The sequence below is a fragment of the Aspergillus clavatus genome, genomic scaffold, assembly GCF_000002715.2.
Source record: "Aspergillus clavatus NRRL 1 1099423829795 genomic scaffold, whole genome shotgun sequence".
NCBI lineage: Eukaryota > Fungi > Ascomycota > Eurotiomycetes > Eurotiales > Aspergillaceae > Aspergillus > Aspergillus clavatus.
The window spans coordinates 188445-211834 of NW_001517104.1; the positions used below are offsets into that span (position 1 = coordinate 188445).

Here is a 23390-nt window from a genome sequence, read left to right on the forward strand (position 1 = left end):
ACTCAGTAGTGGCATTTATTTGATCTGCTTTGGACTTTGGAGAGGTCCGACAACAAAGCCTGGTGGACAGTGGACAGAATATCTGTTACTGGAGAACTGCAATCAAATGTATGAACTGAATCCTCTCCCGTATATATGATGATATATATATGACTGGCTCACTTGCAGAACTAGGTGGTAGGTAGTTGTGCATAAAAAACCATCGGATAGTCGGGGCTCCGAAGCGAAAACATCGGGCGTACCGATCCCGTAATAAATTCTGGACTACGGAGATGGAAGTTAACTACCCGTATAAAATTAGATCCCAAACTAACTACTTGGATAGATAAGTTGGCAGGGGTAAACTAGTCTGTCGAATACGTGAGATGATTGATTTATATACCAGGCTGACGCTGTCGGGGTCCAGATTTGTCTTGTCCTGCTGAGTGAAAGGCTTAGCTTTTATAGGAGGCGTCTGGAGCACTCTTGATCCTTTTTGCCTCTATCCTCTATCCTCTATATCCTAGTCACAATAGCCTCTTCTCTTCTGCAAAGAAGAACACCCAGATTATTCCCCTTTTCAATTTCGACCAGGTCCGTCTCTGGGCTTCCGATATTCAATCCACCAATCTTCGGTTGGCATCCATGGAGTAGTGCAGTTTGAAGTATCCGAGGGATTCTCATACCGTGACATCTCGATACGGGACGTTTACAGAACAACTATCAAAAAAAAAGGAACGGGATCAATATGGTTTCGCCAGAAAACGACATCTCCTCGCAGGAGAAACACGCTGCGGATTCTCGAGTGGCGAGCCTGGAGAAAGGGCGTTCTACTTCTTTATCTTCCAACCCTGAAAATGAGAAACCTCAGGATCAGAACTCCGTTTCAGGGTCGACCGTGACTCCCTCAGCCGGCAAGAAAAATGACCCCTCGCCAGCGTTAGCTGGGCAGAAGGTTGATCTAGGCGACGATGCTCTGTTTGCTCATCTGCCAGAGCACGAGAGAGCGATCCTGAAGAAACAGCTTGATGCGCCCGACATCAAGGTCTCATTCGGTATCTTGTACCGCTATGCTTCCAGAATGGACATCTTCATCATCCTTGTTAGCACGATTTGCGCCATTATTGCTGGTGCTGCTCTGCCATTGTTCACGGTATGTGGTGATCTCTATTCGATTCTGCGTCGTGCATATTTGTATAGCTTTCCTCCGACGGGGTAGCGTTTAGGCGTTCTAACTGACGGCTGTCTACTAGATCCTATTCGGCTCTTTAGCTTCGGCCTTTCAAAACATTACTCTGGGAACCATATCCTACAGCGATTTTTACCACCAGCTCACTAAGAATGTTCTGTACTTCGTATATCTCGGTATCGCAGAGTTCGTTACAGTCTACGTCAGCACCGTTGGTTTCATCTACACAGGCGAACATCTTACACAGAAGATTCGAGAGCATTACCTTGAGGCTATCTTAAGGCAGAACATGGCTTATTTCGACAAACTGGGCGCCGGTGAAGTGACAACTCGTATTACGGCTGATACCAACCTGATCCAGGATGCCATCTCCGAGAAAGTCGGGCTCACATTGACCGCGCTTGCCACCTTTGTCACCGCATTCATCGTCGCCTACGTCAAGTATTGGAAGCTGGCTCTGATCTGTACGTCGACTATTGTTGCCCTCGTCTTGGTCATGGGAGGTGGATCGCGGTTCATTGTCAAGTACAGCAAGAAGTCCCTCGAGAGTTATGGTGCAGGTGGAACAGTCGCGGAAGAAGTTATCAGTTCCATTCGAAACGCCACTGCTTTCGGAACTCAAGATAAGCTCGCCAAACAGTACGAGACTCACCTGGCCGAGGCAGAGAAGTGGGGCATTAAGCAACAAATCATCATGGGCATGATGATCGGCGGCATGTTTGGTATCATGTACTCGAATTACGGTCTTGGTTTTTGGATGGGCTCCCGGTTCCTCGTCGATGGAGAAGTGGGGGTGGGCCAGATTCTGACCGTCTTGATGGCCATTCTAATCGGTTCATTCAGCTTGGGCAACGTTGCGCCGAATGGCCAAGCATTTACAAATGGTGTGGCTGCAGCCGCCAAGATCTACAGCACGATCGACCGCTTGTCGCCGCTGGACCCCTATTCAGACGAGGGCGAGAAACTGGAGAACTTTGAAGGAAACATCGAATTTCGGAATATCAAGCACATCTACCCTTCAAGACCAGAGGTGACGGTTATGGAAGATGTCTCTTTGCTCATGCCTGCAGGAAAGACCACCGCGTTGGTGGGACCATCTGGTTCTGGTAAGAGTACGGTCGTTGGGTTAGTTGAACGCTTCTATCTCCCTGTCGGTGGTAAAGTTCTGCTGGACGGTCGCGACATACAAACCCTCAACCTCCGTTGGCTGCGTCAACAAATTTCTCTTGTGAGCCAGGAGCCCGTCCTCTTCGGTAGTACAATCTACAAGAATATCAGGCACGGCCTGATTGGAACCAGATTCGAGACAGAGTCCGAGGACAAGATTCGTGAACTCATTGAAAATGCAGCGAAAATGGCCAATGCTCATGAGTTCATCATGGCACTACCCGAAGGATACGAAACGAATGTTGGTCAGCGGGGATTCTTGCTCTCTGGTGGCCAAAAGCAACGTATCGCAATAGCTCGCGCCATAGTCAGTGACCCGAAGATTCTTTTGCTTGATGAAGCCACATCTGCCTTGGACACCAAGTCCGAAGGTGTCGTTCAAGCCGCGCTGGACAGAGCCGCTGAAGGTCGGACCACCATTGTTATCGCTCACCGACTCTCCACCATCAAGACGGCTCACAACATCGTCGCCATGGTCGGCGGAAAAATTGCAGAACAGGGAACTCATGATGAATTGGTTGATCGCAAAGGTACCTACTTTAGCCTCGTGGAAGCGCAGCGCATCAACGAAGAAAAGGAGGCAGAGGCTTTGGACGGTGACGCAAACATGAACGCGGACGATTTCGCCCAGGAAGAGGTCGCACGCATTAAAACTGCAGCTAGTAGCTCAAGCTCCCTCGATGATGAAGACAAGCATGTTCGTCTCGAAATGAAACGGACAGGAACCCAAAAATCCGTTTCGAGTGCTGTCCTTTCCAAGAGAGCTCCCGAGACGACCCGGAAGTACTCGCTCTGGACTCTGCTCAAATTCATCACTTCATTCAACCGACCCGAGACTGGTTACATGCTTATTGGGTTGGTTTTCTCCGTCCTGGCTGGAGGAGGCCAACCTACACAAGCTGTTCTGTACGCCAAAGCAATTAGCACGCTGTCATTGCCCGAGACTATGTTCCAAAAGCTCAGACACGATGCAAATTTTTGGTCTCTGATGTTCTTCGTTGTCGGAATTGCTCAGTTCATCTCCCTCGCGATCAATGGGTCGGCATTTGCTGTTTGTTCCGAAAGGCTCATCCGTCGGGCTCGAAGCCAAGCGTTCAGGTCAATCCTTCGCCAAGATATTTCGTTCTTCGACCGGGAAGAGAACAGCACCGGTGCCTTGACCTCTTTCCTTTCCACAGAGACCAAGCACTTGTCGGGAGTCAGTGGAGTCACTCTAGGAACAATCCTTATGACTAGTACCACTCTCGGCGCCGCGATGATCATTGCCTTGTCTATTGGATGGAAGCTAGCTTTGGTTTGCATTTCCGTTGTCCCAATTCTGTTGGCCTGTGGTTTCCTCCGGTTCTACATGCTTGCTCGGTTCCAGCAACGATCAAAGACTGCCTACGAAGGCTCCGCAAGCTACGCCTGCGAAGCTACATCTGCGATCCGAACTGTGGCGTCTCTTACTCGGGAAGAGGATGTATGGGCCGTTTACCATGGCCAACTTCAGAATCAAGGGAAGAAGAGTTTGATTTCCATCCTGAAATCCTCTCTGCTCTATGCTTCCTCGCAGGCGCTTGTTTTCTTCTGCGTTGCTCTTGGATTCTGGTACGGGGGTACACTCCTGGGCAAGCACGAGTACAGCATTTTCCGTTTCTTTGTTTGCTTTTCCGAGATCCTCTTTGGTGCGCAGTCGGCAGGTACCGTCTTTTCGTTTGCTCCCGACATGGGCAAGGCCAAGAATGCCGCTGCTGAGTTCAAGAAGCTATTCGATAGGAGACCGACCATTGACATTTGGTCCGAAGAGGGCGAAAAGCTCGATTCTGTGGATGGCGAGATTGAATTCCGAGATGTGCATTTCAGATATCCGACTCGTCCGGAGCAGCCTGTCCTGCGGGGATTGAATTTGAGTGTGAAGCCTGGGCAGTACATCGCTCTTGTTGGACCTAGTGGATGCGGAAAAAGTACCACGATTGCTCTGCTCGAACGCTTCTACGATACACTCGCGGGAGGGGTCTTTGTGGATGGCAAGGATATTACCAAGCTCAACGTCAACTCGTACCGCAGCTTTCTCGCCCTGGTCAGTCAAGAACCAACTCTGTACCAGGGAAGTATCAAGGAAAACATCCTGCTCGGTGTCGACAAAGATGATGTCCCCGAGGAGGCTCTGATTAAGGTCTGCAAGGATGCCAACATCTACGATTTCATCATGTCACTTCCGTAAGTTCCTTTCACCATTGTCCCATTGATCTCTCTTGGTTTTTCGACTAATGTGATATGACAGAGAGGGATTTGACACCGTTGTTGGCAGCAAGGGAGGCATGTTATCTGGTGGACAGAAGCAACGAGTCGCCATTGCCCGAGCTCTCCTACGTGATCCTAAAGTTCTCCTTCTCGATGAAGCCACATCTGCTCTCGACTCGGAGTCCGAGAAGGTCGTGCAGGCTGCTCTGGATGCGGCTGCCCGCGGCCGGACTACCATCGCGGTTGCTCATCGTTTGAGTACTATCCAAAAGGCTGATATCATCTATGTCTTTGATCAAGGCAAGATCGTCGAGAGTGGAACACATCAAGAGCTGATCCGGAATAAGGGCCGATACTTCGAACTCGTCAATATGCAGAGTCTTGGAAAGACTCAGTAATTTTTTTCTATTTCGCTACCCTCTAATACACTATTTTCTAATGTCCCGCTCCCCCCTCCTCAATTTTCTCAGATGTTGGTGTTTGTGATTTTGTTAATATACCTTTCTATTTATGTGTCTATGATTCCCTCCTGTAAAAAGTTACAGCCGAACATGTCCTCTTCATTCATCCGAGGTTGTGTTGTGTTTTCTTTTGCAAGCGTCCCACAATAGAGCTAACTTGGACAGCTGTTGGTTTTCTATCTGGCTCGAAAGAGAAGTGCGTGTCTGATGATCCCAATCTAATAGACTACCTCATTTCTCTTTATGATCCATGAATTGGACATCGGACACATTCCCCCAATGCAATAAAACAGCACATCAGCTCCTCGTAACCATGTTCGTCATAGCCATGATCAATTAAATAAAACAGTAATTCTTGAGAAGAGAAAGCTTTTAGTCCCGATCCCCCAGCCCAAATTCCCGCTGCACATCGATCTGTCTCATTCCACGGGCATCTGCAATGAGACCCAGCAGACCTTGTCCAACGTCCTTGATTTCGTTATACTCATGGAGAAGACGAATATGATGCTTCACCGTCATCGAGGGATCATTCCTACATTCCGTGAGTAAGTTTATTCCCCTGAAGCCCAGCGCAAATCAAATCAGTAGGGGAGAGAGGATATACGCACTTAAGTTTCGCTTTCGTCTCAGCGATTTGAGCCTCGAGTTGAGCGGTTTGAGATTGGATATCTGCGATGGAAGCCTGGAGGGCCTTCTGCATGGCTGTCAGACTCCATTTCTTTATTCTATCGAGTACGAGGAGGGAAAACGTACGATCTTCTTGTCCCGTTGGACTTGCTGTTCGGGACTCAAGTGCGAGACGTCGGGGGGTTGGCTGTTTTCGGTGGGTGATTGAGGCGGGCTCTGGGTGCTCGGGAAGGGCATTGGGAAGGCTCTCTAGGAGCCCTCTAGAGACTGATGTTTTCAAGAGAGAGAGCGAGAGAGAGCGAGAGAGAGCGAGAGAGAGAGAGATAGGGGAGCTGGTTTATGCCCCTGTGGTAGATTTAGGAGTATGGATACAGTTGGTTGATGGGGTATGAGAAATGTGGTGGATAAGGAATGTTGAACGCATCACCACCGGATGTTCATTTTCCTCGGGTTAAGATTACAAGGACTTGGTAGACCTCAAAATTGAAGACTCCTGGTGCTCCTGTGGACCTGACATTCGTGCTCTGCTAGGGAAATGTGCCATTTTTAGATTGCTCTTAAGCTTTTTTGGCAGATGAAATCTAATCAGCCATATATGTATTGTTGGTGGTAGTAGTTCCAAATAGTCTCCTACTCCCAGATCAATTTCTTCCAAACAAAGTGTGATCATATATCCCCAGTACTTGAATTAATTCAGTGAAACCATCTCTCCTCTATTCCATACATTAATATTATATTACTTCTGCATCTCTCTCTTGTGTAGATAGGTAGTAGTGAGGACCATCTCCGGCCAATCCGAAGCGAATCTCTGGCCCAAATCGGCCATTCGTAATACTATCATGAATCGCATTGGCTCCACTACTACTACTAGGTAATTACCTACGGAGTGGTCCATCCATCTTCCCTCCAACTTTACTGTCTTCTTCATCCTCTTATCTATTAGCCTTGCACCCCCTTCTCGACTCTTCTTTCTCGATTTTGATGAAGAAGATGATGATGGGTTTCATGAACCTACGAGGGGTGCTGACAGCTCTCCTTCTGGTCTCTCCCACATTCGCTCATGGCGGCCATGAAACTGTCCCCGACGGAGCCGCAGTCTCGCAAGAACCCATTGTACGGTTTGATCCACGCACTGCTGCTATATATCATCCACGGTGATAATCCAACTCGGACTAACCTTGCTGCGTGGATTAGGATTCGACATTATGGGTGCACATGATCTTGATGGGATTCGCCTTTGGCATTATCTTTCCACTGGGTATGGTACTAGGGGTACGTTCGCTCTGGCCATTCGAACCGATCGCAGAAGCCGTATCGATGCCTAACGAGTTTTACAATTTTGCAGATTGTGCGGTCACGCTGGCATGTTCCTTTACAAATCGTCGGCACGATCATCGCAGTCGTCGCGTACTTCCTAGGTCACGCTCACAAAGGCCGCAAATTCGGAAAGAATGTCCACGCCTCGTTCGCAAACCTCTTGATGATTCTGCTGGCGGTACAGGTCGTCCTGGGTCTCTATCTCAAACTGCATCTTTCCAAGGGGATCCACGGCCGGATCCGTCGGTTTTTCGTGATGCTGCACGGCGTCCTCGGGAAAGCGATGCCGATTGTGAGCTGGACACAGATGGTCTTTGGAGGTATCGCCGCCAATGGCTTCTGCCAGGATGATCATCTCGGACAATGTCTGGCGCACTTCATTATGGGTAGCGCATTTATCGCCTACGGTATCATGCTCACCATTCTTCTGCTCGTTGGCCAGCTCTGGCTGCGGCGCACTGGCCGGAGTCAAGAGTTCTTTGATTCCTTGGTTATCGCCGCCTGGGGTTGCGTCAATACCTTCACGGAGCACCGATGGGGAGGACCTTGGGTACACAATGATCTGCAGCATACTACAATGGGTATTGTCTGGTGGTGTGCCGGCCTTTTGGGAATCTGGATGAGCCGGAAGAGAAACGGGCGCCCCAAGCGGAATTTGATCCCGGCTATCGTGATCCTATTGACAGGTTACGCGATGTCGTCTCATCCCCAGACCTTGATGATCAGCACGATGGTCCACACCATCTTCGGCTACACCTTGATGGCTGCCGGCCTCACGAGAATCATTGAGATTGCCTTTGTACTCAGGGATCGAGGCTCCGTGAACCCGGACGGCTCGGATCCTAACAGCTTTCAATATCTCACCCCTTTTGTAAGTTCTTACCTGCTACTCTTACCTGATTGCGTTGTGGTAAACAGAATCCTGGCTAACATCATTCCAAAGCTTCTCTACGCATCTGGCTTTCTGTTCATGGGTGCAACAGAAGAGCAGATGCAGCTGCTGCACAACGCTGGGATCACGCACGTGTCTTACATTCTGATTCTATATAGCATCGCCTTCATCCTCTTCCTCTGTAAGTCGCCTATCTGTCACTTCCTGCCCACCTCTTAAAGCTTTGGCTCTAACCTGATTCGCAGTCGTAAACATCCTCCTCCACATCTACGCCGTCCACGCATGGCCCGAGTCCGCCAAGTTCCCCTCACGTTCTTCCGCCTCAGACAGGTCCGAGGATACCTACGTGAATGGCCATGCCCGTTCCGCCTCTGAGACGCAGCAAATCGACGACGCAGAGGCATTCGAACTGCAGGGCCTCATTTCAGATGAAGAAGATGATGATCACAGACCCGGTAACCGCAACAATGCTCTGGGTCCCCGCAAGACGGAAGATGAAGAGAGTGCTCCTCTAGTTGCCAAGGAGACGTCGTCGAGCTAATTTCCCAAGGACGCACCGGCATCTATCCATAACCTTTATCTGCCTTTCTCTGCTCGCATTTTGCTCCTTGTGGCTCAAATCCAGATTTCATCAAAAGTTGGGACGCTTTACATACCGGTCAGATCCTTGGCTCATAGGACCAAGAGAGGGAAATGCCGAGTTGTCGTGCTTATATTTTCACATGCTTGTTTGGGAGCGGCGTTGCTGGAACACATGTCCATTTCAACTTACACTTCTGAATGCCTTATAATATCTGTTGTTGGCCTGTACATATATACCACATGCATGCGAATGATTCTTTTCTAGTCATACCTCACGGGTCTGCGAAACACCCCTAGCAAGGTAATTGAATAGGAAAACGTTTTGTCATTCATTTTATGACTCTATCGTACACATCGTAATACCCCGCTGAAACATGCAGGCGTAGGGAAAAAGGGCAAAAATGATCGGTGATCATGTTCCAACCTCGATAGCTAATTCACAAAGTGAACGGTAAGTGTAACACCTTAAACCTCAAGATGCTTGAGGTATAGAAAAAGCAATTGTGTCTCGTCAGAGAGGTATCGCGTTCGCTACGGGAGGGATGGCAGGAAGCGCATTTTCCACATCCGGGGAAAGAAAGGGTGCAGGGGGTAGATAGGCGCGACGGATTTCTCACCGTCGAAGAGTAGGAGATTCTGCAGCGGTTGCTCCCGAGCGCTCAGGACATTGATCACGTCTTGTGCCAGGCTGCCGCCGACGAACGCTGCGACGGGACTCAGCTCGCTGCCCAGATTCTGGAGGAAGGTGCGCAGGAACTCCGAGTCGAGTGTGCTGATGTCGAGCTTCAATTCCTGGTGCCGATCGCGAGCGAGCTTGGTAAAGAGCTCCAGGTCCTCCCGAGAGAAGGACGGTAGCCTGCCACCAGAGAGCTTCTGGAACTCCCACAATGCGCGCAGGCAGGTCAGCAGGGGTGTCACCTGTCGTCGTCTCCGTGGCAGACGAGTTAGATCTTCAGGGAGAGGTGACGTGTTTGCTAAGATCAGAGGAGAGTATATCTCTCGCTTTGTTACCATCTCAATAACTTTGTCGTTTTCCTTCTTTGTAGTTATGTTGACGATGCTCCTAGTAGGGGTTTCCTGCATGGCTGGCGAAACATTCGATCTGGACCGTTCGATGACGAAATCATGGGAAATCAAATCGGCGAATGCGTACCCATAGAATCCGTGCAATCCGGCAGCGTAGAAAGGGCGATTGGCAATACGGCATGCTGCATTGATTGTTGAATATGTAGCAAAGTCAAGCTCGGTTGCAATAGTAATATCGAACTGTGCGAAGAAGTCCGGTTGCTTGGAGTGAATATCCTCCGTATCAACCCGCAGTTGCACCCTGGGATTCATGGCATGGATTGCAGGCGCTGCAGCTTGAGCGCGCTGAAGCTCTGATCAGTTTGTTTGCCCCTAGCTTGAAAGTGGCTTTTTCGACTGGACGACATACATTTTGGCCCACATGCTCTTCAGATATGAAGAACTGCGCCCCGAGATCTTCTTCTTTGACATTTTCATGATCAACAATTGTCAAAGTACCAATGCCTGCTAGGACAAGATTCTTTGCAATCTCATTCGCCAACGCTTTGAAGGTGATCAGAAGTATGTTCGCGGATCGGATCCTGGAGGGGAGAGTATCCATAATCAGATGTATGAAATGAGGTTGTAATGATCCGGTTTACCCACTTTTCCTGGGCCTTAACACCCCAAAGACGAATTTGACGATCGTATAGGGCAATCTCGTCTATGGATCAAGCACATATCAGTCATGTACAACCCGACTTGTCCACGATAGTCACTTTGGCACCTACCCGCACTGATCAATTGACCCGTATTTTCTTGATACTCTGCCATGCTGGAGATTTGATGCACAAGGCTAGTAATGTAGGTTCTGTCTCCCAAGCTTCGGTGGTCCTTTTAAGAGACTATTTCCTCCAGTTGTGACTATGTCGCGATCGGCGCTCAATGCAGGAGGGCAGTCGATTAAGGTGTGTCTATTGAGGTATGCGATCTCAAAGATGGCTATAACGAGAAAAGCAGATCTGGCCAGTAGGTCTTAGATTTCGCACGGAGAAGCTGTCATTAAGAGGAAGAGCATCATCAAGTAGGAAGGACAGAGCAAACTAGGAAGAGAACAAAAGGTTAATGAAGAGCAGGTCCAGTATCCGGTATGCAAGCAACATGCAAGTAGCCGGTAGTGTAGCTTCCAGATCAATGGCAGCTGGTAGTGCAAGAGACGAATCGATTGAATGGAATGAGAGCAGGATGATGGACTGAATGTGGTTATGGAGCAAGTGTAGCTATTATCGCACTTCCTTATCCAGGATCACGTGCCCCACATCATCGCCGATAAGGTATCGCCTCGACACAAGCGTCATTTAGAGAGCAACATTGTTATCATCCACACCCTGCTTCGTACTCAGCTTTCACGTCTCTCTCTCTCTGTTGCTGTTTTTCTCTTGAGATCTCCTACCACTTTTTACCCATTCCTGTCTATCTAGCTGTCGGTTGTCTACTGAGCTCTGTATCCCTCCTGCTCAGCCCAATTTAGTTCTCTCCCATATCATTCAATGGTCTTGGTATAGTGCATCCCCGCCTTTGAAACCATCAAGGCCAATCACTGCCCACTGACTGCATGCCATTATCATAGAATGGTGCGTGAGTAGCTCAAAGAGTTTTGTTTTTTGAAGTTGATAACCATGATTTCTCCCTCGATCTCTCCACTGGCATGACAAGAGGATCGTTCCTGTCCCCAGAAATGGCATGTTCACTGACGGTTTCGTGGTCATACTGTAGTCGGGGAACTACGATTACCCTACCGCCTCTAGTCGTATATCTCGTGCAAACCGTTCCTCTGATAGATCACAACGACCCACTGGAAACCGCCTACAGCATCTACGGGACCTGTTGAGCTCTGAGCGTCATCGGGATAGTTCTACCACTGCTCGTGCCCTAGACATTCTGAACCAAGAGATAGAAGAATATCGCTCCAGCCGGGCACGCAATTGGACCAGCTTTGAGCAAGCGAGAGAAGCTGTAGATCGTCAGATCCAGCAACTACAGGCGACGAACTCGCAAAGAGGGGAGCAGACGCTCGATGCCCGATTAGGTTACCCACGGTCAGGGATACATAGAGTCTCCAATTCGAATAACTCAGCTGTGAATTTTAATGCCCTAGGCCCTGCTACCACACGATCATCTCGAATCAGGCGCCGACACACGCGATCTCGTCCCAGAGAAGGTCGAAATAGACACTCTGAGGCAAGCTCCCTTCTCGACGAGCCCATCCCCGAGAGTGAGTCGCTTTCTACGATGCCGCTAGAGCCAGATACCGATCCGCAGGGTGACAGAAGGAGGGCTAAACGGAGAAAACTTGAGTCCGACGATAAAAGAGAAGGACTGCAAGCCTTTCGCTATGGTCACTATGGCCAAGTCGTTCCTGGGGCGCTCAGAATGGAAATCAAGATGTGCGATGGTGGAACGTACGACGATGATACCGATGGCGAGAATGCGTCTCCTGAGTGCGTTCTGCGAAACGATTCGACTGTTTACTGTACGAAGACAGATCGGTGCAATTTGATCCTGAAGCATCGGGAAGACACCCCGTTCTGCTTAAGCAGAATTGTCATTAGAGCTCCAAAGATTGGCTACGATGCTCCGTACGTTTTTGTACGAAAGCCATTTTGGAAAACACGTTTGGGCTGACTTTAATTAAGGATACAAGAGGGAATGGTCTTCGTTTCAATGACATATGACGACGTCTTGGCTCGAACAGCGGCTTTCAGGGTACTCAAATCGGATCCTCGACGTCCCCTCCGAAATAGGCGGAATGGAATGCAACCCTCCGAACAATATATGAACGCATTTCGCACCCCACTCCAATATTTAGAAAGATCTGCTTCTGGTAGCACGGATTCTCCGTCAGACTCTGATAGTGATATCAGTGCCATCGCAGGCCCTGACGCTCCTGATCCTATGGCCGAATTCCAGGTGACAACTGAGTATGACGGTACCTCGGACGGGGATGACGGGGATGATTTGGACAGCGAGGACGATATGGCAGATGACTTCGAACGCTCCGAAAGTGAGGACAGCGGAACAGAGAGAGTCGTAGCGGATGAGGCAACATTCAACCGCAGACGTGATGAGATGCTGCAGCGTATAGAGGCCATGGAGTGGTCATATGAGGTCGAACATCGCGGACTACAACGGCGGCGTCGGGTACCCACTCATGTTGAGCCTGCTGCAGCTTCTGCGCCCTCAGATTCCCAGCGCACAAGCCCGTCCTCCCCACCTGTCCTGAAGCCACATGCACGCTTCTCGATAGAGCGAGCGAAGAGTATGGTCAACATCAAGTTCGACCCCCCAGCGTAAGTGCTATCAATCGACCCTGTCACGGATCACTTGTTCCCGCTGACTGCAGGCTTACTGACCGATTTCACTAGGTCTGGGAGATACGTTCTAGTGAAGCTATGGAACCCCCGCATCGACGGCAACATCGATATCCAGAGCATCGTCACATACGGGTACGCAGGCCCGCGATTTTTTCCAGCTGGAGATTTCAGATGAAACAACCATCAAGTAGCTGGAGTTCTCGGATTCAAAAGGAATGGATGCTTACTCATTGACCTGCCCTCGGATCATCATCTTCCTCTTCTTCTCACTCGCAACTCCCTCCCACCTCTCGAGTTTTCTGCCTGTTGGCGAAAGGTCACCAACACCACATAGTCTAGTATAGGAATCGCTGTCATTTTTAGTGTGTTTCAGTTTATATTGCGCGGTGGATAGAGGTGTGGTTCGGCGTATATGGCAACGGATTCATATGCTCTTCTGGGACCATTTTTCTCGTCTATGTATTTAGCGGTCTCGCTCATAGGTTGTACGGTATAAATGGATCAAGAAGTTTGAACAAGGATGAGAAAGATCGAAATTCAAAGGATATCTAACAACTGAATACATGATATCGTTAAACAATGCTTTCGTACAGTGAGCCATGTGCAGCTGAGTGCTGCAAGTTGGCTCAAAGGCCCCGATATCCATGCAAACCAGGGCGGGACGCGGCGTCTGGCTCCCCAACATCAGAAGGGAAATATCCTGCAGGAGTTTTCTGTGCAATGGTAGGTAAAGTCTCATCAAATAGAACAAGGAGTAAAAGACGTGCATGTTGGCATCCGTAAGAAGCCTACCTAGGACATCTCCAGGATAACTCTCATAACCAAGGTGCCCCGAGCAGAGGACTCGGATGATGGTGGGTCGAGGATAATCGTGAGGCAATAACCTGGATTTCTCGCATGCCTTTGCTGGTCTTAGGATAAGACAGCATCCCCCCCCTTCACCCCCCTCCAAAAAAAAAAAAGCCACCCAAAAAAATCCCCCAAGACATGAAGACCAGTGATGTTTCAGCCCATAAAGTATAGCATGGAACGAATCGAAGACAAAGGGCCAGGAGATTAGAATGAACATATGGAGGAAACACCGCCTGTAAACCGAGGCCACCACTATGCAAAAGTGACAAGACGTCCGCACAGACAAAACCGACCCGGTTCCTATGTACATCAACTTCGGTCTCGTAAACGCAAAGGCAAGGGCAAGGAGAAGAGGAATGCTGAAGAATGAAGCGGGATCCATCGCGCCATTAGATGAGTATGAATGATGACCAAAACAACCCAGGTGTTGCAGGTCGAGGTCTGTCGCATTGGTGCTCGTTTCTCGTCCCCCGTGCAAAAGATCGTCCAACGCCAAGCCGTATACATGAAATGTAAATAGTCAATCAACCCAAAAGATGCACCTGAAAATGTAATCCAACTCCATCCACACGAAGTAAAAAGAGTCGTGTGTCCAAAAGAAGAGAATAAGATAGAAATGTGATGGGTATGCATGGGCAGCTATATGACGACAACATCCCCTTCAGCATCGGCTGGATCAGAGGCCATCATGTCCCCATATTTGCCCACGGACATAAGCATAGAATCCTCATCAAGATCGATAGCGCTATCATCATTGTTTGGAGCATGGAATCCAGCCATACTTTCATTGATGCTAGGTGGCTTCTCACCCTCCATAGAGGGGTGATCGATTTCTACCGGCTGGTTGAGCGGTGGTCGGTTTTGAGTGTTGAGTTCCGCCGTCGTAGGGCTTGTGTTTGATCTTGACCTGGATCCGCCTGAGTGCTGTTCCTCCAAAGTCATAAAAGAACCATTCTTCGCAGCAGACGCGTCGTTGGCTTGTCTCAAAAGAAAATTGGTAGGGCCAGACTGATTCGACCCTGAAGCTGCATTCTGCAACGTACTCGGTGTAGATCGCATGAAGCCATTCTTCTCTGCTTGCCAAAGCATCATCTCATGGAAGAAGACTTTCGTCATCCACCATGCGCTGAAACTTTGTGCACCTCCAAGGGTCAGTCGACGAAGGACACAATCCCACAGGGCATCAACTTTTTCAATTATGCACTGTGTACGATGATGAGGAAATGCTGACGCAAGATTGAGTATAAAGGCTATCCATTTGTCCGGGAAGCTGTACTCATCACCAGTAGAGGACTCGACAGGGAATTTGTGAGCAGCATGGTCGGCTTCCGTGTCGGCCTTGGTGAAGAATGGGTGTGATACAGAAGGATTCATATCATCAATAGGAGTCAGCAAGGCCCGCATGTCATGTTTCAGGATCTGCTCGGCAGCTCGCTCCGCGCAGCTGGGAATGTTCGCTCTGGAGATCATCTCCTTGGGATCAACGAGTGTTTTAAAGTCGAACCACATCTGATTTCTATTATCTGGGTGGCAAAGCCACGCGGCCGCAGCGTTGGCTGATTGATTGACATCAAGCATGTGCTTGAGCAAATTGCAGAATATATGGGCCGGTATCAACCTTGCCAAAGTGACATGTGCAGGCTGCGCTTTGAAGGTTTCAGCAATGTGGGATGTCAAGCGTTGAGATATTGAGCTGAACGCATCAAGAACGAGTTTGGGAACGACTTGCGTGGTTAGCGGCGCCACGAATGCAATCATTTTCTGATACATCAGCCAGTCGCATTCCTTGATCCAAGGGGCCAGATTAGGATGGGTTAGGAGCTTTTGAACTGGAACCGTCAAGGTTCCGTGGAAAGCAGAGAAATATCGTAGAAGATTCCGCTCCTTGCAGTAGCGGAAGCTATCGATGACTGAGATACAATGCGATCGGTAAAGGGCAGCAAGAGCCGCAGCGACTTTCGTATCAGTATTCGCGGGGAGATATCCCCGGATATCAGGCAGCTGAAGTGACTCATTGTCAATAGACGAGTCGTCGGTGCATGGTAGTTGCAGCATCTGGTGGATTATCTTTGCAGAGTGATTTCCAACATTCTCAAGAGTAACAGAGGAGTCGCCATTGGAAGCAGCGGACATTTGGCAGTCACAGCCTGCATTTTGATTATGAGCTGCAAACCTTGGTGTAAACGAAGTCGTGGGTGCTGGGAACACCGCACTGTCCGTCGGGGGTTGTGGCAAGATGCTGATACAATGACTGATGTGAGCCCCCAACTGGTCAGATCCTAGCCCACGAATATTTGACGTACCTCTTTTGCATGCCATCATCAATTTTGTTTTCTCCCCCAACTGGGCCATTGGAGTTGAAAGACACTTGAGGATTCAAGGGTGGAGGCTTCTGCTGTTTCTCCTCGATCACTGTCAAATCCACATAGTGATACTTGGACTCCCCACGGACACCAAGACGCCTAGTCTGCACATTTGGAAATATTATGCGCACTAGTTTCCCAAAAGAAGCAGGATTCAATACAGATACACGCTCGGTTCCGCATTTCTCTGCATAGCAGCAGTAAACACGATCGCGCCGGACCGAACCACTGCTTTTCCGGCAATTCTCTTTCAACCTGAAGACAAATGAGCGATGGTGTTCTGGAACAGCAACCGACAAGACGCATCAACCTACCAGATCATGGCAAAGACCTGCTTGACCTTCTCGGCCTTGCCTCCGGCCCCTTCATGTTTCAGAACCTCCGCTGCCATCTGTTTTAGCGAATATCCCTCGTACTGGCGGAGCAATTTCCGCAGCTCATTGTCATTCGCCAAGGATGAGTTGGAGCCCTTTTTTTTCTTTGTACCAGTCTCGGAGTTCTCATTTTCCTCGAGCACATGTTCCGGGATGTGGTTTTCGATGTTACTGTCATAAATCGCTTGGTATTGGGGCATTGGCATCGTAGATAGCCCGTGATGTGGTAGGCCAGATGGCATGGAATGGTGAGACAGGCTGTGTCCATGCATAGCATGGCCCGGAAAATCTTCTGCCCTGGGAAGCCCTGAGTGGTGGGCATCCTGCAGTGTCGGATCCAGCGAGGCACCGTTTACTGGATGGGAGATTTGTTGACCGAAGCGCATAATGATCTCTTCGGGGTTGTTTGCAAAGACATTGTGACTAGCAGTGGCTTGAGTGGGCAAGAACTGGGGAAATCCATCGGCGATCTGTTGATCTTGGGTTTGCTGTGTGGTACTCGAATGGATACTGGCGGTCGATCCTCTGGACCTCGGATGACGACTGTTCCTCGATGTTGCAACTTCCGACGGTGCTCTCATGGGGTCTGCCGTCCCCGGTCGGCTATGCGAGGCTGCCAGCTGCGTTGTCTGCGACGCGGCACTCGAGCATTGAGAAACTGCTCGCCCTGTTTGTTACAGCTACAGATCAGCAACAATAGAGTAACATGACATGCTAGAGCCAGGGAACCATGGCTAGGAGACCAGATGCAAAGGAGCGACGACAGGAGGCAATATAGGATGCAAGAATGATATCTTACCCATCTCATGCACCATGGTGGAGGAGGACCTGCTACAGACTACCCGAGTCGGCGGTTGGTGTTGGTTAGTTACTGGGTGTGCAGGTTCAGTCGGTAACCACGGGCGATGGCGTCTTGTTTTGATGACTTTGAGTCGTCTGCCACCTCAACCACTCAGCACTCTTACGCCCCAAGAAGACCACGGGGGAAAGAGGCTGAAAGGGAGAAAACCTCAACAGTCAGAACTGTAGTCGTTAGGGCATGAATTAAAATCCTAAAACCAGTAGCAGACACGCTATCGAAGGCTCATAGTGGCTGTCAAGGCAGGGTTGGTCGTCGGGTTGAGTGCAGCGGAAGAATAAACAGACGCTGGCGTTCCTCAAGCAACGATGGGTCACGTGGGGCTTAGGTAAGGAACATTCCTCGAACAACAACAAATACAACTTGTAGCTCATGTGTCTGGCAATCCATCAATATTAATGTAGAGGTAGACAGTCAGACTGGAAGATTATCAATCTAGTGCTGGTGACCCATACAAGAGAGGAATCAAAATCTCATCGCTTCCCCATACCACAGAGGGCAGAGGAGTACGAGCGCAGAATAGTGTAGACAGTCATGTGATCCTGTGGGATCTTCACCTCATCGCTATATATCTTACTCCGCAGAACTACAGCGTGAATCCATCTTCGAAGGACATCAAGTCAAGTGCAATCCATCCCACTTTCTCATCTCAATCTATTTTAAAAGACACGTTTTGAGGTTTAAGGCTCTCATGTTCGATCTTGAATCACATTATCATCCTCTTCATCATCATCATCATCCATCAAGATAGTCTTTTTCGCTTAGAAGCCGATCATAACTTTATCCTCGAGAGACCCCACTTCTCAGTCGCTCATATCGTGCTCGTCTCCATGAAGCACCGTATCGAGTTTCGATCCACAAGAGTGGCGTCATCAACAAGGTTATACCACTGAGCAGAATAAACGTATACTCGGCGGTCACCGCATCGATCATCGGCTGTACGACAGCGACACCAGCTACTCCCAATAAACAGATTGTTAACCGCTGTAGCGCTGGCACTGGCACCTGGATACAAGTCAATGACCAGAGCGCTATTGATCGTGAAAATGCCCGTTGCGGAGAACGCAATCAGAAACGGCAGAATGATTGGAACTGCAAGATGGGTTCGCAGTGAAATATCATAAACAGCAGTCGTTGCAATGAGGAGACCTGTAATCCACCAGGTATTGCGCATCCGTGCAAGCTCAATTGGAAATGTCAGAATGAGATTTGAGATTTACGCGTGTGCCAGCGGGATAGCCCTGCTTCTCGCAATATTCCCGCTCGGTCAGGCGGTGGTTATAGTCCATCAAGTACCCGATCAAATAGGACCCTAACATACACCCAAAACCTGTGAAAAACGTCGGCCCTCATTAGTACCTGATATTCTGCACTTTCCGGGGCTCCCTTTACACACCACTTCCCAGAAAGGTCAACCCGATCTCTAGTGAGGAAAGACCTTAAACTTCCTCAAAGAGGCCTGTCGTACTGGAAGTAACCATGCTCTAGACGGTATAAACAGTGCTCCCAAAGAAAAGGGTGATGAAGCCATCCTTTTCAGCCAAAAAAGTCAAGGGTGCAAGCACAGCCCGCCAGGTTACTTTGGATTTTTTTCAATCCCGGTCCAGCACCCTCCTGAGCCTCTTTCTGACCCGATACCAAGTATATTGATGGCCTGTGGATGCCTTTCCACGGTACAGTCCCATTGCCAGCAATGGGACGTAAGGTCTCGGGAAGCAGAGTCAAAATCGCCAGAAGACTTGTGGCTCCGAAGATTGTGAGAACGGAATCCCAAGAATTTAGTGATGACACCACCAAAAACGGGACCAACTCCTTGTCCAAGCATACGGACTGCAGCCATATTAGTACGACCGTATTTCGTGAGGACCACTTGGGCCACCCACCTCCTCCAAAGATGCCTACCAAGCTCCCTCGCTACGCTGAGGTGGTGATGTCTCCAACAACACCAGCACCTAAGCCTCTGTCAGATGAACATTCATCATCACACAATATTTTCATAGACGCGAACATACCATTCGATATCGTGGCTGCACTTCCAGCAGCCTGGAGAGCTCTGAATGCCATGAGTTCACCATAGTTTTTGGACATAGCAAGCGCAACATTGGCGATCATATAAACGACGAAAGTTCCAATGAAGACTGGACGTCGACCTGTGACGTCTGAAATGGAGCCCCACAATGTGGGTGCAGTACCCTGGACGATCATGTATACCGTTATCGTAAGGGTGGCAAGGGTCATGCTGATATCTAAGGCCTGTACAGGGGCATCATGTCAAGCAAGGGAACCTTTAAGAGAGTATCATTTTACTTACCCTCGAGACGTCACCCAGTGCAGGAAAGTAAATGTTAGATGACAATGGAGAAAAGATAGCGGCCAGTGAGACGATACACACCATCTGCAACTTTCGAGATCTACTGAAGACATGGTACGCCGGTGGTTCAGGATACTGACCCTCCAGCTGTGGGGATACGAGAGAGCTTGATATCTCCCGGGAAGTTACCACTGGCTCAATGGCCGTCTTCCGTGTATCAGACGGTGTATCAGAACCGACTGAAACCATGATGGAAGTTTATTATGGCGCTACTACGATGAGTGACAACCACGCAATGATAATGCCAACTTCGGCAAACCACGAGAAACTATTCGACCAAGCCTAGGACGGGAGGGAATAGATATACTTTTTTATTTACTGAAATTGTATGCTACGTGATTCCCCGAATTAAGGACACTCGAAACAAGGAGAGCTAATCGTTTCCATTGCGAATCTCGTTTTGAGGAAGGCATACTTCCAACCATCCATTCACCTTTCGTGATAAAGTCAGAAGGATCTTGCCAAGATACTTGACTTTCGAATGTACATGGATTGGAGCATGATCGTCCACTCGAAGGCAGTTGAGCGGCAGATATCCATGGTAGTCTATATGCAGAGGGCACCGAAACAGACTGTTCTAAGCAAGCCTCCATAACGGCCCACATCGTTGGGCGCCAACATATTACACTGGGCTGGCGACGTGAATGAAAAAGAAGCAACTATCGTCTTGGGATGACGACCATTATTGGACGGCCTCCATGGTCCAGATGTTTCCTTTCTTCCTCGATCCGTCTCGTTTATCTAAAGTCTCTGTTATTAAGCCAGCATCATCAAGATCTGGCGAATTGACTCTAGGACAAGCTTTTACCGCTGGATTCCAGACTGTCATACCTGTTTCAACGAATCCTCTTCTGTGTTGGAAACTTCTTCACGATTTTGAGTGACTACCGCAGTTCGCTGATAAACCAGCCTGCAGGTGGAACCGTGGAGGTATGACAGCGCCTTGTCTTGACCATGCTTACCTGACGCTAAATTAAGGGCAAGCAAGGTACTTGGTAGCGAGTCACAGCCACGCATCCGCTGAGTTTGATCAAAGCCCATCTATTGATTCCCGACGGGCATCGGGCCGATATCTATCGGACTTCAATGACCCCTGCACACTTGGTAGCAGCCAATGGGCGAATCAATGATTCGGGCATGCGGTTTTAACGACCTGCTTTCGTGTGCTAGTGTGCTTACATCATGGGGTAAGTGTTATGCACCTAGCGGGTACTTCAGCCACCCGGGTTCATGGCGTTTTCTTAGCCATCATACTGTGTAAGCACGAAAACAAGGAGTGAAAAAGACATCCCACTTCTAGTCTGTTATATATATTCGATAGATGATACCCGGAATCAACTTACACCTGTCCAGCCAAGAAGTCCGGTAACATAGACTGTCAGCCATCACACAGAAGCCCATTCTGACATCTATGGGAGCACTATTATTAATCGCGCAGACGAAAAGATCAACGGCAATCACACTCTCGATAGATACTTTACCATCTAGGATATCTTACATCTACCAGTCTACCTGCGCTGCGAAACCCCACGCAACCACCACAACGCTATCACTAGGGCACTATACTTCAGGACGCTCAACCGTCTAGATGCTAGAGCCTGTCATAGACGATAACCCTGTATCCTGCCGCTGATCCACATAAGATCAGTATCCTCGTGTACTGGATGACTGGCTCAGAATCGATACCTATTCCGTGAAAGGGAGGACTATGCGTTTCCATTATCAGGCCAGCCCAGCACAGGCTGAGAGTAAAATTTTATTCTCCTGTCAATGTCTCAGTCTTTCATGGTTGGACAGGTACCATGAAGGCTGAGACGGATTGTTTTTTTCCTTTCCCATTTTTTACTTTTTCTTTTCCTTTTTTTCTTCGTCCGCGAGGCCAAACGATGAATTCTGGCAGGGCGTAGATATCCCGCAGAAGTCTAGCAGAGATAACGGCTACTTCGGGAGATGGATGGGTTGATAATTATGACAAAATGCCAGACCTACGTGGGAAGGATGAGAGAAACCAAAATTTACATAGCGAAGCTAATAATTACTTCTTATCATGTCTAAACATAGGAGAAAGATCAAGGAAAAGTACACAACTGGCCAAGTAACACACGGATAAAAGAGGAGGCCATCCTGAAGGGGGGGGTTAGGGGTAATAATAGGAGGAGTATAAGGGACCCTGATGCAACTGTCACGCACCACACTGCGAATCGCAGACTCCGTAGGGACAAGCTGAGCTCTACGATGCAGCTATCCACTACTTGACACACTCTTCACATGCAATCCATCTAAATGAGATCCCGCTTGACGAACTCGGCGAGCAGAGTCTTACCCAGATGGGCAGGGCTTCTCTCGACAGTGACACCAGCGCTCTCGAGAGCAGCGATCTTGGAGTCAGCACCACCCTTGCCGCCGCTAACGATGGCACCGGCGTGACCCATGCGACGACCGGGGGGAGCGCTGATACCGGCAATGAAACCAACGGCGGGCTTGTTGTACTTGTTGTTGGCCTTGAAGAACTCGGCGGCATCCTCCTCGGCGCTACCACCGATCTCACCAATCATGATGATGCCATCGGTCTCCTTATCTTCGAGGAAGATGCGCAGGCAGTCGATGAAGTTGGTTCCGGAGAAAGGATCACCACCGATACCGACCACGAGGGACTGACCGAGACCAGCCTGGGTGGTCTGGTTCACAGCCTCGTAGGTCAAGGTTCCGGAACGAGACACGATACCGACACGGCCGCGCTTGTGGATGAACCCAGGCATGATACCAATCTTACATTGGCCCTACAAGATCGCGAAAAGAAGAAAAGACCCCCATTAGTAAGCTGCACGGATTTGTTGTTGGGACTGTAGGATCGAGTGCGTGTCAACTTACAGGAGCAATGATACCGGGGCAGTTGGGTCCGACCAGGCGGGTCTTGTTCTGGGTCTTCAAGATATCCGTAATACGGACCATGTCTGGTATTCCGAGGTTAGTTTCTGTGGTGTTTAACTCCCGATCTCAGGCAGGGAGGAGAACCATACCATGCTGGGGAATACCCTCGGTGATACTGCAACGAACTGATGTCAGCAAATTTGTTATGCCTAGTTTCGCACTGATGGAGTCGCAACCTACCAAACAACCAGAGGCATCTCGGCCTCAATAGCCTCCTCGATACCTGCAGCAGCGAGAGGGGGACTGAAGGATATCAGCATCGGGCAAGTTCGTCTCTTTGTCTTAGGAGTGAATGAATGCATACGGAACGAAGATAGCAGAGGCAGTAGCACCAGTCTCCTTGATGGCATCGCGGACATTGGCGAAGACAGGTCTGTCCAGGTGCATTGTGCCGGCCTTCTTGGGGTTGGTACCACCAACAACCTTGGTGCCTGAGAATACGTAAGCTCTGATGTCCCCGTCGCAGGCGCCTGTCCAACCAAGTCTGAAAGGGGGGATTTCAAGTACCATAGGCAATGGCCTGCTCGGCGTGGAAACTGTTTGTATTCAAAAAAAAAGCAACGTCAGCATCTTGTTTACAGCCGAAGAAAACAGGGTAGCAAGCAATCCCAACACAACTTACGTTCCCTGCTTTCCAGTGAAGCCCTGGAAGAGAACCTTGGTGTCTCCATTGATGCGAAGGTTGTTCACCGTCTCAGCATAAGCCGAGGTGCCCTGGCTGTAAGCTCGTCGCTGCACAGCAGCGGCATTCTGAAGGGCAGAGAGAGTGTTACGGCGGAGAGCCTGCATGATTGTGGGATGAAACGCAAAGGATGGAGAGA

General features: G+C 49.4%; 8 protein-coding genes across 8 annotated transcripts, besides 4 other annotated features; 3 read left to right on the forward strand and 5 right to left on the reverse strand.

Moving 5' to 3' along the window:
- Positions 1–727: 727 nt before the first annotated feature.
- On the forward strand, positions 728–4959 carry mdr1 (ABC multidrug transporter Mdr1; the record flags this gene model as incomplete). The annotated part of the gene is made up of 3 exons (XM_001273941.1): positions 728–1132; positions 1233–4537; positions 4602–4959. 3 exons carry the CDS (start codon positions 728–730, stop codon positions 4957–4959), a joined length of 4068 nt encoding a protein of 1355 aa, XP_001273942.1.
- Positions 4960–5394: 435 nt separating this feature from the next.
- ACLA_009400 (SWI5/SAE3 family protein) lies at positions 5395–5886 on the reverse strand (the record flags this gene model as incomplete). The annotated part of the gene is made up of 3 exons (XM_001273942.1): positions 5395–5554; positions 5631–5716; positions 5776–5886. 3 exons carry the CDS (start codon positions 5884–5886, stop codon positions 5395–5397), a joined length of 357 nt encoding a protein of 118 aa, XP_001273943.1.
- A 42-nt stretch (positions 5887–5928) lies between these two features.
- Positions 5929–5972: a microsatellite.
- Positions 5929–5973: a microsatellite.
- Positions 5930–5972: a microsatellite.
- Positions 5974–6630: 657 nt separating the features above from the next.
- ACLA_009410 (Ytp1 family protein) lies at positions 6631–8399 on the forward strand (the record flags this gene model as incomplete). Its single annotated transcript, XM_001273943.1, has 5 exons — positions 6631–6762; positions 6844–6921; positions 6995–7837; positions 7910–8039; positions 8104–8399. 5 exons carry the CDS (start codon positions 6631–6633, stop codon positions 8397–8399), a joined length of 1479 nt encoding a protein of 492 aa, XP_001273944.1.
- Positions 8400–8971: 572 nt separating this feature from the next.
- Positions 8972–10279, reverse strand: ACLA_009420 (E1 ubiquitin-activating protein AOS1; the record flags this gene model as incomplete). The annotated part of the gene is made up of 4 exons (XM_001273944.1): positions 8972–9817; positions 9876–10047; positions 10112–10169; positions 10237–10279. The coding sequence occupies 4 exons, from the start codon at positions 10277–10279 to the stop codon at positions 8972–8974; spliced, it is 1119 nt and encodes a 372-aa protein (XP_001273945.1).
- A 1458-nt stretch (positions 10280–11737) lies between these two features.
- ACLA_009430 (uncharacterized protein) lies at positions 11738–13053 on the forward strand (the record flags this gene model as incomplete). The annotated part of the gene is made up of 4 exons (XM_001273945.1): positions 11738–12084; positions 12142–12795; positions 12871–12951; positions 13011–13053. 4 exons carry the CDS (start codon positions 11738–11740, stop codon positions 13051–13053), a joined length of 1125 nt encoding a protein of 374 aa, XP_001273946.1.
- Positions 13054–14310: 1257 nt separating this feature from the next.
- ACLA_009440 (RFX family transcription factor) lies at positions 14311–17223 on the reverse strand (the record flags this gene model as incomplete). Its single annotated transcript, XM_001273946.1, has 4 exons — positions 14311–15910; positions 15975–16289; positions 16349–17075; positions 17208–17223. The coding sequence occupies 4 exons, from the start codon at positions 17221–17223 to the stop codon at positions 14311–14313; spliced, it is 2658 nt and encodes an 885-aa protein (XP_001273947.1).
- Positions 17224–17976: 753 nt separating this feature from the next.
- Positions 17977–18007: a microsatellite.
- Positions 18008–18451: 444 nt separating this feature from the next.
- ACLA_009450 (uncharacterized protein) lies at positions 18452–19827 on the reverse strand (the record flags this gene model as incomplete). The annotated part of the gene is made up of 3 exons (XM_001273947.1): positions 18452–18597; positions 19280–19520; positions 19579–19827. The coding sequence occupies 3 exons, from the start codon at positions 19825–19827 to the stop codon at positions 18452–18454; spliced, it is 636 nt and encodes a 211-aa protein (XP_001273948.1).
- Positions 19828–21917: 2090 nt separating this feature from the next.
- Positions 21918–23358, reverse strand: ACLA_009460 (succinate--CoA ligase (GDP-forming) subunit alpha; the record flags this gene model as incomplete). Its single annotated transcript, XM_001273948.1, has 7 exons — positions 21918–22418; positions 22510–22592; positions 22659–22684; positions 22750–22812; positions 22874–23000; positions 23077–23105; positions 23192–23358. The coding sequence occupies 7 exons, from the start codon at positions 23356–23358 to the stop codon at positions 21918–21920; spliced, it is 996 nt and encodes a 331-aa protein (XP_001273949.1).
- Between the last annotated feature and the right edge of the window lie 32 nt (positions 23359–23390).